Raw genomic sequence first — 18,574 nt, 5'->3', positions numbered from 1 at the left:
CAAAGCAGGATCTCTCCAAAACACCCTTGAAGCTGGAAGCTCTGAATATATTTGGAGCAATTTGGTAATGGGGATGCTAAGAAAGCATGTAAAGTCAGTGAGTTTGCAAAAATTGAAACTTTTCTATAGAAGGAAATATCGGGAGGGGAAGGTGGGAAGGCTAGCTCTTTTGTGACTCACAGGTCTAGCTTCTAATCAGAGGGAATTATTTTACCAGAGCTCCAATCATAGTGGTTTGGGGAGTGATATTGAAGTAATATATGTCCTTGTTCTTGCCTGTCCTGAGATTTTTGCTACTTCTAGTGGTACATGTTTGGGAAATGTTGGACATTCAAATACTACTCCCCATGTGTCACATGCTCACACACCATCCATGTCTGTCAAATCAGTTTTGCACTTAGTTTCTATAACTTTTGGTGCCAGTTGAACAGAACTCAGGCCCAATGCTACTTTTTTCATTCATAACTCCCAAGCCCCTGCTTTCATCTTCCTGAAATTCTGTAGGTTACTTTCCCAGGGGAACCTTTACAATATATGCCATGTTCGTACAAAAACAATTGACCACAAAACCACAATAAACAAAGTGAGTGATTCCTTTTAACTTCCTTCCTCCCCAAAATCAACTTTAGTAGTGCAGAAATCTCTCTGAACATATTAGTCTAAAATTTGGCAGGCTTTAATTTTTCAGGAGGGCTTACTATTTTTGCAAATTCCATCCACTTCTGCCGAAAAGGAAACTAAATTCTGGAATGAGATCCTCCTGAAGGAAGAAAGGAGAGGATGTTCTCTACATGATTAGAGGTACCTTTAAAATATTACATTATGCATTTATTTTTTAAGGAGCCATGCATTTATTTCAAAAAACATTTCTTCTTTCTCTATCAGGGGTTTCCCATTCACTTCAGTGCAAGGGATATTCCTCCTTTCAGATAGTTATATTTGTTTCCATTTCCAAATGAATCCTAAACAAAAAAAAAATCTTCGTGATTTTAAGGGACAACCTGCTGGTTCTCTCTACTGCTTCCTTTTCATCTCACCACCTGGTCTCCATCTTCTTTATTTTCTCTTACATTTTGAAGTGAGTTAACTTTGTGTAAAGTATGCTGGGTAAGATTTAGGGTTGCTGGGGCTGAATCCAGTGGGACTCTTTTTTGTGCTAGAAAGCATAAGATTGTGTTGCATCTCCAAGAGGCCGAGAAATTATTGAAGCGGCAGCCTCTTTTTTCTGTAAGGGAAAGTATCAATTTCCCCTTTTAGCTTTCTGTTCTCTAAATCATATGCATTCTCAGGGAACTCCTCTTTGCTTCTACATTTTGCTGCAGACCCTCCTTCCTTCTTTTTAAGGGGTCAAGTTTTTCCTTACTTGCCTCACACTTTGCTAGACAACTCTAGTGGCCCTCACAGCTTATAATATTGATGGGATACTTGTGGTCCTTCAGATGTTTCTGGACTACAGCTCGCATTGTCTCTGACAAGCAGCCATGCTGGCAGGGATTGGGGGGAGTTTGAGTCCAACAAAATCAAGAAGGTCACTGTTAAGTTGTGGGTGAACATATCAGATGACACAGCAATTCTTCAAACAGCTCTTGTTTATTCACAGGCTAGAACAGAACAGAACTGAAGGGTTCAGCCAGCCTGCTTATATAGAGCTCTACTAGAACACAACAGTAACCATTTTCTGTAACTATCCAATCACTGAACGTCACTTTCAACCCCTTATTTGCATATGTGGACCAGAGCGAAAACTATCTACAGTATCCCCATGCTGGCCCAGGGTGAGAACTTCAGTACATAACAGTCACTGGTTCCTCAACCCAAGCCTTCCCCCTACCACATCAGGGCTTCTAAGACCCCTCTGTTAGTGTGGCATGAACTTGGGTGTGTAGTCTACAATGGCAGGGTAAAGGAGCTCTGTGCTTTTGGTTCTCATTTTTATTACCCCACAGATTTGGAAAGAGTCATGAGAACACCTCACCATGCTCCCCTGACATCTATGTGTTTAGCAGATATCAGAAGGAGTCGTACCCAGATGTAGCTGGGTAGAATTCATCCACACAAGGTGTGGAGCCCTAGATGGTAGCCAACAAATTATAAGAAGATGCAAGAGAAACATTAAAAGCATAACACTCCTCTGCATGTTTACTTGGAAGTAAATCCCATGCCACTTCCTCACAGGTGAGTGTGCATAGGCATAGCTGTCAACTTTCCCCCTTTTTTAAGGGAAATTCCCTTATTCCGAATAGGATTCCTCACAAGAAAAGGGAAAAGTTGACAGCTATGTGCATAGGACTGTAACCTTAAATAGGATAAGACAAAGAAACCAGGTTACAGATTTGGGTTAAGTTTACCATGAGAGAGACTACACTTAAACAGGGCGGGGGAGAGAGAAAAAGAAGGAAAGAGCACACATACTATAGTTCTTATTTTATCATTTTAGTTGGTTTTGAATCTATGTATCTCAGTGCCTATAGGTATTGTTAATATACTATTAATTCACAGGGAGCATACATATGGTTGGAATAAAGAGCCTCAAATCCTACACGGGTGCACTTTTTAACATTCAACAAAGGGATTCCCATTTAATGCATTTTGCAATCATACATAGTATGAAAGATCCCATTCCCGAAAGACAACCTTCTCATTCTTCTGAACATAATCTCTAAAAGTAACAGTAGCCTGTCATCATCATAATCCTTAACACAATAAAGGCGGGATACTTTTGCTTACTATAGGCAGTGGCATGGTACTACTATAAATATTTGTCAAATCAATCTCAAACACACAATTTCAGCCTGACTGGAGAGGAGTTCAGGCTTTATTTTGAAAGAGTTGAACACAATTTAATCACTCCTCTACTCTAGCTAAACATTCAGGACATTGAAGTGCCAAAGAAATGAGTAACAGAATTTACTTCATAACTTACTGGATGTTTTTGTAATTATGTCATACTTCATTTTTTTCTTTCAAACAGGGCCGCACAAGGATTACTTTAACATAAAGGGTTATAGGCACCATGCATTGAGTTGAGTTTAGTACAATAGGACAGTCCATGCAAACGTTTATCCCATGCAGAAATGAAAATGAGGAGGTGGAGGAACCAATAGCACAGCCAATGGTCTATTCCCAGTCTCCGTGTATTAAGGCATTGTAGGCACACGACCCTATGCATGAAGCATACCTTCATGATATAGGAACGCTATGCACATTTGGGGGCAAGCACATAGAATCTGGAAAGTTGTCCAGCATTTGCTTCTATATGGCATTGCTGGCATCCTTCCCTTCGCCACCCTATCATGCTGCTATTGCTCACAGCTTTCCAAGGTCTATATAGGGGGCAGCACAAGCACATTCAAAGAGGTAGAAGGTCTGCACTGGAATAAATGCAGAATCAAAAGGATTTGAGTTAGCAGTAAAAAAGAAAACAACTCGCAACTGTTTTTAAATACTGAAATGTGTTTAGAGTCAGGATGGGAGTAGCAAATCTAAGATTAGGTACCTCATCTTTGCCTTCGTATAACCATATTTTAAAATACTTTCTATTTTCAAGGCCCAGATGGTTTGCGTAATCACAGATCAAGGCTTCCGGAAACTACGTTTTATATAGGAGGAGCAACTGCGCCAGTAGAGGGCACTAGTGAAGCTGCTTACCTGTGGAGACCTGCACCAAGGAATCCTCCTCCATGGTACCACAGGTGTTGCTATGTAGGAGAAATTGGCTGGGGAGTAGGAGCGTTTCATTCTCTCCCCCAGAAAAACGGCCAGCAGTTAATGGTAACTAAACTCTTCATTATTTCAGAATGCCCTCTTATGCTGGAGTAGCTGAAGAATAGCCCTCCAGATGTTTTGGATGGCAGCTTCCATTATCTCTGATCAGTGGCAATGCTGCTGGGGCTGCTGGGAGTTGCAGTCCACAACTGCAAGGCACCTCATTGGCTACCCCTGGAGCAGTGTCTAGAGACTTATGCTGCATAATTGTAGTGTTTTAGCTAAACAGGTTTCCTCATGACTAAATAACACGGTGATGTTTCTACACAAAAAGACCACACACAATCATTACTATGATGGGCAAAATAAATCAGCCTGATGTGACAGTTCATCAGTATTGCTAAAGCTTAACTTGTGTGTAAAGTATGTATCATCCACCCAGCCTCACCCAGCATTAGTTCAGTGGAAGATGCTGTTGTGTAACATTAAGCATGATGTCAGGATATTGTGGGGTGGGAGCCCCCCTCTCAGTCACCCATAGACCAAGTTTGACCAGTAGGCAGGGCTGCTTTCCTGTCAGCCACCTGGTGTCACACTGACACCAGGCTACCAATTTTCCTATGTCAAAATAAAATTGTGCCAGCAAAAGCATAACACTTTGCAAGCAATGGCGACCACCAAGGTATCCTGAATCCCTGGCCTACCTGGCAGCAAGTCAGTATATCAAGTCACAAATCCGGGATCAATCCATGTGCCCAAAGTCCCATAGAGATCCTGGAGTATCCAAGCTAACAACCAACAACATGGGCAGATGCAACACTTCAGCTCTGCTTCTCCCTTTTGTACTTTGCATGCTGATTACAGCATCTGGGCATGTGACCCCCACCTGTTCCTAACCTACTCCAGCTGAGGCATCACAGACCTCCTCCCAGAGCTAGCAAGCCTTACCTGGCCAGCTAGTGAGCTGAGCTGTGGGCCCTTGCCTGCCTCAGACTCCCTGCCTTTCAGAATTCCAGTTCCCTATGGTGGATTTCAACCCTTTTCAAATTCTAGTTTTGCTTTCTTTTTCTTTTTAATGAATAATAACAATGAAAAATAATAAAAACACCCTCAGAATTAGGAAAATATCATTTGAAGTTTGCAAGAAACTTCTGGAAGAAAGAGCATTGAAGATGTTTTTATGCCAAATGTTTTTACGCCAAATGCTGTCCTATCCTGAAGGCTTTTTAGGGTTTATTCCCTCAGCCTAATGCTGCAACAGCATAATTACTGCAGGATGGCAAGAAAACTTGGCATAGCCATCACCGAATGTGTTAAGTAAAGGTAAAGGTACCCCTGCCCGTACGGGCCAGTCTTGACAGACTCTGGGGTTGTGCGCCCATCTCACTTAAGAGGCCAGGGGCCAGCGCTGTCCGGAGACACTTCCGGGTCACGTGGCCAGCGTGACATCGCTGCTCTGGCGAGCCAGAGCCGCACACGGAAACGCCGTTTACCTTCCCGCTGGTAAGCGGTCCCTATTTATCTACTTGCACCCGGAGGTGCTTTCGAACTGCTAGGTTGGCAGGCGCTGGGACCGAGCAGCGGGAGCGCACCCCGCCGCAGGGATTCGAACCGCCGACCTTTCGATCGGCAAGCCCTAGGCGCTGAGGCTTTAACCCACAGCGCCACCTGCGTCCCTACCGAATGTGTTAGGACATTGTAAAAAAAATGGAATGGGTAGGGTAGGTAGACTCTGTTACTGAACCAGCAATCTGATACATGCTTGTTAATCTAGATAATATCTAGAAATTATCTAGCAGACATGTACTATTCCCGACAATTTCCACTGTATTGAGTGGTACTGGACACAATCCTCAAAAAAATGATAAGCTTAGAAGCATGCCCTTAAGATACAATGGCTACTCTTTGATAATTCAAATAAGAGAATTAATTTCATGGTTGACTGTCTCAAACATAGGAAGCTGCCTTAACTCCAAATCAGAAAGTTGGTCCATCCAGCTAAGTATTGTCTACACTGGCTGGCAGCAGTACTCTAGGGTTTCAGGTATGGGATAGAACCTGCATGCCAAGCAGGACAGTGCCATATAGGGCTGTGAGATAGATAGATAGATAGATAGATAGATAGATAGATAGATAGATAGATGATAGATAGATGTCATGCTATCTTTTCAACCAAATTCTTCTTCCAGTTTTGAAGCTGCTAGCAGAAAAAATTAAAGAAATGCCTAAGAGATTATGACTGTATTTTTGGACTTAAAATTGATGAGAATTTGATGGCATCATCATGGTTTTAAAAGGGAGAGAGAGATTGTGAATTAAAATGTAGATTGTTTTTATTCAATGATCCATATTTTGTCATAATTCTTGCATAGCTCTGTAATGCCCTGTTCCTCATAACTCAAGATAAAAAAAACCATTGATCACTTCTATGTAAATTTCACATGGGTCAACATTGTTAAAGAAGGATGCAGCTTAGAGACTGGGAACCTGTGGTTCAGCAGATGTGGCTGTACTCCAAAACCAGTCAATCCCAGACAACATGGCCACTAGGGATGATGGGAGTCCAACAGCCTATGGAGGACCATAAGTTGCCCACTCCTGGTTTAAGCATAACAGCCAAAGCCATGACACAATATCAATATCAGAAATGGCAGGATAGGAGGTGTATAACCCTCCCAATATTACCAAACTACAAATCTCATAATCCCTAGCATGCTTGCTGAGGCTGGTGGGATTTGGAGTTCCACAACATCTGGAGGGCCACAGGTTCCTGGTCTATAGCCCTACAAAAAGGGCAGGGTTTATGGCCCTTTATCTCACACCCTGGGAATCCTGTGTACCACAGGTGCCCATGGCATACTCTGCAACTAGAAACACTATATTGATCCCCAGTTAGCCCTGGGTCCCTGTGATATGTATACAATATATGTACTCAGGCAGATTTGTTTTGCTTTTGATTACTGTGTAACGTATCTGCAAATATCAGAATATGGAAAGTGCCCCCCTCCCATAGACAAAATGGCTTACTAGAATGTAAACATGCATTGTAAGCATAATAATTTGTTTCTTTTTGACAGCATGAACGATTTCCTCCAGCCGAAGAGTTTGAAATAGTGGCTCGATACAGAAATCCCAGGTAGGGTTATTTGAAGGCTGCTGTGGGGTTTTTTGTTTTTTTTAATTGATCTATAAACAATTTCTTTTTACTCTCCTGTACGGACTAACCTACTGTAGAAGTGATGGGCAAGATTTAAGTAGTACTGTCCATATTATTTACTTTGAACGGAATGGTTTTAATAATTACATCTTGTTATGACTCAGTGATGCTAAGTGGCCTTCCAATATGATGACAATATCTGCAAGTAGGAAGGGCTTTACAATTAATGTTATGCTGAGCAGCTTAAATTACAGTTGGTTAGAAAGAATTCAGCAAATACTGCCCACATGAAACACTCTGTGTATATTAACCAAATGAGAACAGAGATACTTGCCTTCTCGGTTTTCCAGTTTGGCTGCCCACTGTCAAGGCTTAAATATGTTCATGTGCTCAGCTGTGTTGCAGGGGAGAGGAAGGAGACAGATGCCAAGTGCCATTTATTTTGGTGCCAAAACAAGGCCAAGATCATCACCAGCAACCATAGTCCTTTCCTATGGAGAAATTAAATATTGCTCAAAGCTCCATCTCAAATCACCTGGGGGAAAAAATGAATCCTTTTCTCATAAAACCAAGTAGTCAACACTCTGATCCGGTGCCTCCACCCCTCTTTCCCAACTCATTTGAAGTTAAGCAATTACCTGACTACCCTAAACTCCAAAGGACATGTATAGGTTCCATACTTGTTTATGCTTTAATTCCTCCTGGAGTAGCAGTCAATCATAAACACAGACATACACATAACCAAATACATTTTCATATCTGAAGCAGGATGGCAAATATATTAATATTATTCATAATGAGACTATGTACCAGCTCTGGCTGCAATAGTGTGAAGTTCATAAATCCTACTAAAGTGGAAGCAAAATTGTCTGTCGCACGTTCCTCCTTCCTTGAGTACTGACTGAGTTCCAGGGCCAGTACTGCAGCAAATCTGCAGGTTGCATTTAGAACGACAACTTCTTACTTGCTTTGCTAAACTGCCAAGCATATTCTGGGTATATTAGAACATGCATACAATTGCTTCTGATACAAGATGACAGTAGCTCAGAAAGATTCCATGAGTGAGGCTGGGCCTCAGTGGAAGCAGGCATACCGCTGGGAGAACAACATGAGTCCTGACTGTGTGTCAGACTTGCAAGCTTTGCTGGCTGCTGTTACTACACCAATTCGTTTGCATCTCCAGCAGTGGAAATTGCTGAAACAAATAAGAATCAGCGCTCTAATTGCGCGCGCACACACCCTTTCTTCTCTCAACATGCACATTTCCTCCCTAGATGGATCAGATAATAGCCAGTACCTGAGTTCAGACACCCTCCTGCCAATCATTTTGGATGGCATAGGAGTATGTGCATGCCTCTCTCCTCTGTCATATACCTAAGGTAATGGGGGTTCTTTATGTGGGTTGGGGTGATAGCTCAGAGCTGGTGTGGTGTAGTAGTTAGAGTGTCATAACAGGGAGAGTCGGATAAGTACTCTTCCTGTGACTCACTCCTTGTTGTGTCTGGGCTGTATAGTCTCATCTTAAAATCTTGGCTATATGTAACAGCAGCATCTCTGTGATTTTTTTTAAAACTTAATATGATCCGTGTATGGTTCTGTTATTGTTTGCATGGTTATGTTTGTACAAATGTTGATCATAAATCAATTAAAAAAAATTTTTTAAGTGTGTCAGTCAAGGACCTAGGAGACCAGGCTTCAAATCCCCACTCAGTTATGAAGTCTCAGTGGGCCAGACGCTGTCTCTCAGTGTAACCTACCTACCAGGGTTGCTCTGAGGATAAAAGGAGGAAATCCATGCATGCCACTTTGAGTTCCTTGGAGGAATGGTCAGATATTTAAAAAAATGTAACAGGCAAACATGTTGCATGCAGGAGACCCCAAGGTTCTTTTTTCTGCAGCTAAAGTTAAAGGGCTTTTAGGTAGCTGGGGTGGATACAGAAAGGCTTCTGCTAGAGATGTTGGACAGCACATCAAACCAGACAATGCTGGTTAAAATGGAGCAAGGTCCTGACTTCGCGAAAGGCACCTTCATGTTTGCATACAATCGTGAATGGAATGCTTCCCAGGTTGAGATTCTGGCTTGGTACATAGTTTAAGATCCTGGCTAGTAAATTGACATTAAATCACAGTTGTCCATTTTGGGCATACTGGGGAAATGCAACTTAGGATAACTGGGATTGACACACCATTGAGGAAGGGAGTAGGTGAGTGAAACTCATTCCCCAATTCTAAGCTATGGTTTAATTAGCTGGGAAGCATACGTATGAGCAGAGCCAATGTTAATTAAATTAATATCTCAAAACAGAGCACAATCCTTTAGAAAAATAATGATGTTTATGCTAACAGCACAAAGCACTGATAACCATTTTCAGTGAAATGCTACTGAAGACACTTAGTCCTCAGTTCTATAATAAGCTGTGGGAAACATTTCTGGATGATCATATTCCCAGAAAATTAGCCTCCTCTATCATATACCCAAGTGGGACGCAGGTGGCGCTGTGGGTTAAAGCCTCAGCGCCTAGGGCTTGCCGATCGAAAGGTCGGCGGTTCGAATCCCTGCGGCGGGGTGCGCTCCCGCTGCTCGGTCCCAGCGCCTGCCAACCTAGCAGTTCGAAAGCACCTCCGGGTGCAAGTAGATAAATAGGGACCGCTTACCAGCGGGAAGGTAAACGGCGTTTCCGTGTGCGGCTCTGGCTCGCCAGAGCAGTGATGTCACGCTGGCCACGTGACCCGGAAGTGTCTCCGGACAGCGCTGGCCCCTGGCTTCTTAAGTGAGATGGGCGCACAACCCCAGAGTCTGTCAAGACTGGCCCGTACGGGCAGGGGTACCTTTACCTTTATCATATACCCAACTTAAATGTGAGCAACAGCCTGCCTAGTTATTCTAAAATGTTTGGTATTGCAATGTATATGTATTTTAAAAGATAAATCAATGTAGTGGTCTAGTTATTGCTACTGAGTTGACAATTGCTATTTTTACATTAGCACAGCAGACATGGATCTTACACCTTTCCCCAGAGCTCCTAAAGCATTTGTTGCTTGCACTATGCTTTTGGCATTCACTATGAGGGAATTCCTATGCTCTCTTCAGACTGAAACCATGAAAACCAGCACTTCCTTTTTGAGGTTCAACTTCCTCAGAAAGCAACTAGTGACCATAACAGAGCATAAAAAAAAACCACACACAAAAAAAACAGCAAGTGAAAATACATATGCAGTAGTGGATTTCTGTGGAATGTTCCAGGGTACTGTGGAGCGTTCTGTGACTTTTCCAATAGAGTCACAGTAGTGATTCCTGTCTGGGACCCTCTTCGTATCTTGTTCCTCCTGATGTGTTTAATTGCGGGTTGCCTGTACCAAATGTTCATGCTCTGAGCCATGTTTTACCCATGACTTGGCGATCTGAGGGAAGAGGGGTGTAGCAATGTTCACCAAGTGCCAGAGACCAATGGCCAGCCCCTAAAGTATAAAACCGCCATGTGATAAATGTTTGTAAAATTTGTCTGCACAGTGGTACCTCGGAAGTTGAACGGAATCCATTCCGGAAGTCCGTTTGACTTCCAAAATGTTTGGAAACTAAGGCACGGCTTCCGATTGGCTGCAGGAAGCTCCTGCAGCCAATCAGAAGCTGCAGAATCACCGCCTGACATTTGGCTTCCAAATAATGTTCGCAAACTGGACCACTCACTTCTGGGTTTGTGGTATTCAGGAGCCAAAGCGGGCAAGTACCAAGCGTTTGACAACCAAGGTATCACTGTATATGGGTAGTTGACTTTTCCAAGGCAGACCTCTGGTTCATCTAGTTCCGTATTAACAACACAGTCTTGCAGCAGCACTCCAGGGTGTCAGCCAAGAGTCTTTCCCTCATCTTTTAACTGGTGATACTGGTGTCTGAACCTGAGACGTTTTGCAAGCAAAGCGTGTGTTGTGTCACTGAACTATAGCCCCTCCCATGCAGGTATGGGCTCATGCTCATCATTTTCTCCTCAGTTTTTACACACATTGCTCAGCTGGACTGGAATCCTATTTCCGGCTCTTCTCCCACCAAAACCACAGTGTGTACATTTAAGGTCATATGTAATTCCCGAGCTTCTGGAAACTAAAGCTCATCAAGCCATGATGGGAAATGAAAGGCACATGCCTTTATCAAAACTAAGCATTCCTGTTGAAACACACAAGAGGAATACGTAGAGTGCGGGTGGTGACACACTTTTGCCCTTTTGAAAATAGCACACACCAGAAAGGAATGTAATCTGAACCAGTAGTTAAACTAGCACAGATGTTACTGGTAACATGTTAAATATATTATTACTACTACTATATTATTTCTGATCAAATGTGAAATTTAGTCCACTTCTGGATTCCCCAAAAGACATAATATTTTCCTAGTTGGATTAGGTAAATTACGGAACTGAAGTCAAGTTCTGAATGTTTTTCAGCTGGCAACATGACTATTTTTGTTACAGTCCTCACAGAGAGAGAACTCCACAACAGTTTCTCACACCCATATAGTATTTGTTCATATTTCAATTGACATATCTTATGACTGACTTCTCAGTTTGTGTTTCAGTTCTTGTTAGCTCCACCCTTGGGCTGCTGTTACACTTTACTTTCTTTTTTTGCAGTTTCTACCATCCTTTTGTTGTTTTTGTTAGGGAATACTTTGTGTATTCCACAGAGTGAGCAAGTCAGGTGGGTGGGATGGGATGTCCCTTTCCAAGTAATTCATTTTAAGGACAAAAGATATCAGCAGTTTGTTTTTACTTCCCATTGAGTTTGCCAATTCATCTTTTCAAAACAAAGAAGCTTTTTTTCAAACTATAATATGTATACATCTCTTATAACTACTGTTCCTTTGTGTAACCTGAGTGCAAGTACACATGCAGTTTCCGTGTTTGCAGAGGTTGTTCTACAAGGTTGGAAAAAAGGCTATATTCAGACCACGGGGTTTTGATGCCACTTTGCACTTCATGAATTACCAAGAGTTCTCAATTTGTCTAGATTTGGTTTCTGAACTTGGGTCACATCCCACACTTAAAGCACAGGGGCTCCCCACACCCAAGAATCATGGAAACATTAGCTTACCCCTCACAGAGATACAGCACCCTTAACAAACTACAGTTCCCAGGATTTTTGGGGAGGAAGCTACTTGTTTGGATGTGTACCTGGCCAGTCTGCATGTGGCAGGATAAGAGTCAGTGCAAGAGTCTCTATAACCATGTTAGACTTCTTCTCATTCATTCGCCCTCTTTTCTGTAGGGAACAGCAGGTTTAAGGGAGGGTATGGGGCTGCATGGGCTGGCTCAGCCTCCAGACACTGAAATGCACAGGTGGGCAGCATGGGCAAAGCCAGGATTTTTGTAAGGCAGAGCAGGCTTTTGTTAGGGTAGGGGGGGCATAACCTTGGTTAGGGAAAGATAAAGGGACCCCTGACCATTAGGTCTAGTCGTGGCCAACTCTTGGTTTGCATGCTCATCTCGCTTTATTGGCTGAGGGAGCCGGCGTACAGCTTCTGGGTCATGTGGCCAGCATGACTAAGCAGCTTCTGGCGAACCAGAGCAACACATGGAAATGCCGTTTACCTTCCTGCTGGAGTGGTACCTATTTATCTACTTGCACTTTGATGTGCTTTCGAACTGCTAGGTTGGCAGAAGCAGGGACCAAGCAATGGGAGCTCACCCTGTCACGGGGATTCGAACCGCCAACCATCTGATCAGCAAGTCCTAGGCTCTGTTGTTTAACCCACACCGCCACCCGCGTCCTTAACCTAGGTTAGTTAAGTATTTTTATGGATTTTTAAAATTGATTTAGGGGGGCAGCTGCCCGCCTCCTTGGCTATGCCCATGGTGGGCAGTTTGAGAAACGGCTCTCCACAAAACTGATGCACACAGGTAGAACTCCTCCACTGGAGGGCAGGGATCCTGATTGGTCCAGAGTCTTTCCCTGTCTAGAGAGCCCTTTTCCATGTTGTCTGAATGTGTGGAAGGCATGGCCATGAACAGACACCAGCAGTGCAGGTGGGGCTAGCCTGTGCAATCTCATGGCCTCTCCTATCTTGTGTGTGTGCGTGCATGCATGCATGCACGCGCGCGCACACACACGCCATGAAAGCCTTATCTGAGTGGAGAGGGAAATGCTCTATTTACAACAGGTGTAGTATGTGAAAGTAGCACTTCCTGACATTACTGGGCTGAAGATTCTCTGCTTCAAATTCTAACAGCATGTAGATGAGATAAATGTGTGTTGCACTGCGTTTACTGTGGCCATGCTGCCCTGTTGGCAGAGTAGGTTCCATCTCCTCCAGCTTTGATCAGACAGAAGTCACTAACATTTAAAAAATGCTATGAAAAAAGGCAGATAAACCAGAGGAGAGCTAAGAATAACGGACATTTCTCTTATCCATTTTTGTTTCTTTTCAAGAACTAGATCTCTCTCTCTCTCTCTCTCTCTCTCTCTCACACACACACACACACACACACACACACACTTTGTAGTTGTGTATATGTCTTCATTTGCATAGGCACACTGCAAATGAGGGAATTACCGTTTGTAAGAAATACTGTATTATTTTTTCCAGTACTTTTTATGTTTTGCCTGTCCACTTCTGGCATGGTACTGATCACCAGATCAGGAATGACCACAGAGCCTGTTCAAGTGAAAATACACAAATGCACTGAGCAAAGATCCCAAACAGTGATACCTCGTGTTACAAACGCTTCGGTTACACACACTTTAGGTTACAAATTCCACTAACCCAGGAGTAGTACCTCGGGTTGAGAACTTTACCTCAGGATGAGAACGGAAATCGCGTAGTGGCGGTGCAGTGGCAGCCAGAGGTTCCATTAGCGAAAGCACACCTCTAGTTAAGAACAGTTTCAGCTTAAGAACGGACCTCTGGAACGAATTAAGTTCGTAACCCGAGGTACCACTGTACCTACTTCACAACCTCATGTTAACAGTATGGGACTATTTTAAACTTTCCTGCTTCCTGGGCAGTTCAAAGTGAATTAAATTGCAGTGCTGTTTTTAGAACCATGCTTACATCTTCACTATTAAATAATTTGGGTTTACTATTGCCAACAGGCTATAAAGCAGGCTGAGGAACTGAATCCAATAGGCTGGATCCTTAATTCCTCCATCCCAGCAGCTCCATTTTGACAAAGTGGGCAGCCCTGCCCTCCTTCCGAGGTTAAAAGGGGCTTGCTCTCTATAGCCGATCAGCAGGTACAGCAAACCACTTCGAAACTCATCTGCAGGCGCAGTTTGGATTGATTTATCTCCTCTGCACATCCTGTCTGCTTGAGACCCCACAACCTGAAGGCAGACCTCTTCCAGAGAAGTCTACTAGGCAATAAGAGAGGGGGGCTTTTCAGCAATGCCCCCCCACCTGAGGAATGCTCTCTCCAAGGAGGCCTGCTTGGTGTCCACTATACACACTTTTTTGTGCCATCTTTTATTCCAGGCCTTTTAGTAACTGTCAGCATTTTAAACCATGGGTAAGCAAACTAAGGCCTGGGGGCTGGATTCGGCCCAATTGCCTTCTAAATCCAACCTGCAGGCGGTCCAGGAATCAGAGTGTTTTTACATGAGTAGAATGTGTGCTTTTATTTAAAATGCATCTCTGGGTTATTTGTGGGGCATAGGAATTTGTTCATTCCACCCTCCCCAAAAAATATAGTCTGGGCCCCCACAAGGTCTGAGGGACAGTGGACCGGCCCCCTGCTGAAAAGGTTTGCTGACCCCTGTAATTTAAACCATCTTAGAATCTTTTAACAACCATTATTTTAATATTGTTCACTGGGATTGTTTTATCTGAGGAGGATTTTTATTTACGCATGTGTCTATGCTTGCAAGATGGATTCTGTTGCTAATTGTTGACTTGTGTAGTTTAGTCATGTTTTAGATTTGGTACAGTACTTGTTATATTGTATGCTATTTATTGGTTTTAAACTGTAAGTCACTTACAGGCTTTTCTCCATGGGCAACCCAAATTTAGTAAATAGCAACAGTTCATTATATATATATTAATATGGCAGATGGTATTCATGAGCAATGCATGCAATTAAGCAAATCTTTAAAGAGAATTGATTGCAGCAATTTATTTATTAAATTTATATCCCACCATCCCTCCCAAAGGATCCAATGGCAAAATGTTGAAGTAGTGTTTTGTTTTGTTTTTAAAAAGAAATTCTTCTAACACCTGCAAGTCTGAGTTCTTAAACTGCGCTGTGACATATTGAGACTGACTGGGTGGAGAAATTTGTTGTTTTGCTTCCTGCATGTATGGATAACCAGATGGATGAGGGTTGGGTGTTGTTGTTAGGCTGTTGTTTTTTGGCATTCTGCTAAACAGAGTGGCATGTGATGTGTTACTCCATCTTTCAATGTGTGAGCTTTTCATCCACATTAATTCATTATTGTAAAATTGCTATCAGAATGTGTTACTGCATTTCATGTTTTGAACAGCTTAAGAAGAGGCAATGAGACAAATAGAACGTTCTGTTTTCCTTCTGCAAATGGGCTGAATAGTACACGTAGTACACTCCCATTTAGAAGCACATTTAGGGCCAGATTTGTACCTTCCCTTTCATCACTCACTGAGATTGAAATCTTGCACATAGGCTTCTTTACTACAGACAGGCTTCAAAGTGTGGGCAGTGCCCAATGCTGAAGATGGGATTCCACACCTGACCAATCACATGAAGTTGTTGGTGGTTTGCACTTAAATCAGGATTGAAAACCAGGATCACACTGCAGTATGCAATCCTGGTTTGAGCAGAACCATGGCTTCTGCTAACCACGATCAGAAGCGTTTGATCTCAAAATGAGCAAACACAAAAGCCTGAAGTTCATGCTTGCTTGGAATGCCAAAAAAGCATGGTTTGGTTTACATCTGAATAGCTCCAGGGAGTAACAGTATTTCAGGGTCAAATGACATGTGGTACGGAATAGGTGGCATTAAAAGGAAAACTGCAAATAGAAGCAAGAGCTGAGAGCATGACAAGGGGTGGGGCATAATACTTTCCCGCACATCTCAGACCTACCAGCTACATCCACGTGCTATTGAACGTTTCATGGTGGAAGGGAGCTTATATTTATCATGGGAGGAAAGCTTTGATGGGCCATTTTTCAGTAGGACTGCAGTGGGCAAAGGAGAACTAATCCCCACTTCTCATACACCACGGTCCTGATCACGCTCCTGTGGCCATAGTAAAATTAATAGCTGTAGTTTAACAAACAAATAGTGTGCCCTTCTTCCCTTCAACATTGTTTCCATTGCATGGAATACCTACACAGGTAAGTGCTTTTCAAAGGCCTTTGTCGCCTTTCATGTTCCCAAAAGCCGCCAAAAAGAGCAAAGCTGCTCTAAAGTTACACAAGATGGCAATTAATTGTCACAGACTACATTGCTAACAGCATTGATGTAATTAAGGTAAAACAGAAAAGAACTACGGTGTTTGTTAACAATAAAAAACAGCTGCCTTTGCTACTTCCGTAACACTGGCAGAACTTTTTGTTTCATTTTGTAACGCACACAGACACACACACACATGCTTTCCTACAGCACTTTAAAGGCTACAAAACAGGCAGGAAATTGAAACATTCAGAGGAATGTCCTCAGAAAATACGATTGCTGTGAATAGGTTAACACAGCCACTTAATATAGGCCTATCTAAAAAGGTTTTTCGCCATAATTACTATTTACCTCCCTTTGCATGTGCATTATGGAGATATCCCAACTCCACCAGTGGCAAGGACAGTACAGGAATGTCTCCATGCTGCATTTATTAGTCATGTAAACACAGAGTAGTTATTTTCAGTTTCCCCTGGCAGAACAAGCCACCTGGAGTTTATAGGAATCATTAATGCTGTTAGTAGAACATCAGTAGTAATTAAAGTCCTTTCCAAGCAGGACTTAGCAATAAATATAAAGTTTTTTTTATCTCCTAACCCTTGTAATGCCAGAACCAGATAATGAAATATGCAAGCGTAACAGCTGTGATTATCTACTTCTATTGCAGCGAGTTAAGGAGCAGTAATGAAGAAAAATGAAAAGCAGTTGCCAGTCCATTAACTTCTCTGACCATGACAGGATTTTTTTACCTAGGAGTCCCTGGTGCAGAGGCCTTATTTTCCCCCACCCAACCCCCAACCCTTTTGGGAAGCTGCTTTGAAGAGGAAAATAGGATTTGCTTAGGTTGCATTACCTCAGAGTAATTTGAAGCCCAGCTGGAATCCGTAAGTAGCAATCAGCATTGTGCCTCTGACATCACCATGGCACTGAGACATCCCTTCTCTGCAAACAACCACCCACCCCAGTCTAGGGCAGCGTAAATGTCATTTGTCAGCGTAGGAAGTCATTAACACAGACACATGCCACAAAAGTGCAACCTTAGCTTTTGCAGACGATCCGCACCTGAGTGCAAGGTCGGGCTTCTCAGATGCAAAGAAAAATAAAATGCATACACAGAATGCCAATCCCCACCCCTAATAAGTCCCATTAAACATCTCGTTAAATGATAATTAACTTTAGTCAGCATCATACTGGGGCATGGTGTGCTCTCCCTTCATTCCCTTCCTTCAGAAGTAGGACGAAGATTAGCTGCAGGAGATAAATGTCTTCAATATACACCCCACTTATACATGGCTTATTTTTAATACCTAACAAGCCTCGGAAAGCTATAAGTCCCCCAAACCTTCGCTAGTATTTTGCTCTGAAGATTCACCAGTTGGATTTAAGGCAAATGAGAGTCAGTTTCTACAGCCACCAATAATTATTTCTTACCATGTCCTGAGGGGTTATTACCTCATGCTCTTTCCTACATATAATGTTCACCAGGGCTGGCCCAAGACGTTTTGGCACCTGAGGCGAACCACAAAATGACATTTCCTCCCCTTAGCAGGGAGGAAAGGGTGAGTGAAGAGCAATATCATGAATGGGAAGGAACAAAGATCTACACCAGGAACAAGGGTGGGAACAAGAGACCAGTAGCGCCTCCTATTTGCTAAGAGGCCGCTGTGGCAGCATCGGCCTTGTGGGGGTCAGATCTGGCTTCTAAGGAGAATGCTGCAGCTGTTGTTGCCACTGCGGCAGCAGCTGGTGCCACATTCCTTGGAGGCCGGATCTGCGGCCCGTGGATTCAGCCCCCTGAGACGGTCACCTCACCTTGCCTCAGGCATGGGCCAGCCCTGATCTTCACATTACGTTTACTTCAAATGTGTAGTGGTGGTTTCTTTCTTTGTTTTTGTTTAAAAAGCAAATATTATATGCAGGGAGGGGGTTTGATAATTATGGAGATTGGAGCACATGAGTAAACAAAATTTACCGTAATTTTTTTTGTCCCTTGCTGCAGTCATGAGGAAAATCCTCCTTTGAAGCTGATATTTGTGAGGGTAGGGGAGGACAGAACCCCTCATTGCTCAGTATTCACATTCCATCCAAAGGATTATTTATTGTTGTTGCTGTTTATTAAATTTGTATACTGTATATTTAATTTGTTTATTAAATTTGTATACTGCCCTATTACCATAGATCTCAGGGTGGTTCACAACATTAAATAAAAATATAAAAAGATGAAATACATAATAAAAACAAAGACAACCCAAAAAACTGCATGAAATAGTGACTCCATCCCTGGTTTAAATAGCTTTTATTACCCCATTCAACACCTATTTTTTTCTAGTGTGTATTACAATTCATCCCAAATAATA

General features: G+C 42.7%; 1 protein-coding gene and 1 long non-coding RNA gene across 6 annotated transcripts in view; one reads left to right on the top strand and one right to left on the bottom strand.

Moving 5' to 3' along the window:
- SPMIP2 (sperm microtubule inner protein 2) overlaps window positions 1-18,574 on the top strand; it is a 36,715-nt gene that overhangs the window by 1,197 nt on the left and 16,944 nt on the right. For 4 of the 5 annotated variants that reach the window (XM_079991458.1, XM_079991459.1, XM_079991456.1 and 1 more), the window contains exons 2-3: window positions 3,548-3,771; window positions 6,783-6,841. In XM_079991458.1, coding sequence (XP_079847584.1) covers window positions 3,548-3,771; window positions 6,783-6,841 — 283 coding nt within the window. The remainder of the gene's footprint in view (window positions 1-3,547; window positions 3,772-6,782; window positions 6,842-18,574) is intronic. The other variant, XR_013842592.1, reaches the window with a different exon arrangement.
- Window positions 1-18,574, bottom strand: part of LOC307224568 — a 45,132-nt gene that overhangs the window by 24,464 nt on the left and 2,094 nt on the right. Inside the window, exon 2 of the long non-coding RNA XR_013842670.1 lies at window positions 7,197-7,353. This is a non-coding gene — a long non-coding RNA (uncharacterized lncRNA). The remainder of the gene's footprint in view (window positions 1-7,196; window positions 7,354-18,574) is intronic.

This window comes from Podarcis cretensis (genome assembly GCF_951804945.1).
Source record: "Podarcis cretensis genome assembly, chromosome: 9".
NCBI classification, from domain to species: Eukaryota; Metazoa; Chordata; class Lepidosauria; order Squamata; family Lacertidae; genus Podarcis; species Podarcis cretensis.
The sequence above is the reverse complement of the archived record's forward strand: the minus strand, read 5'-3'. Positions and strand labels throughout refer to the sequence as shown.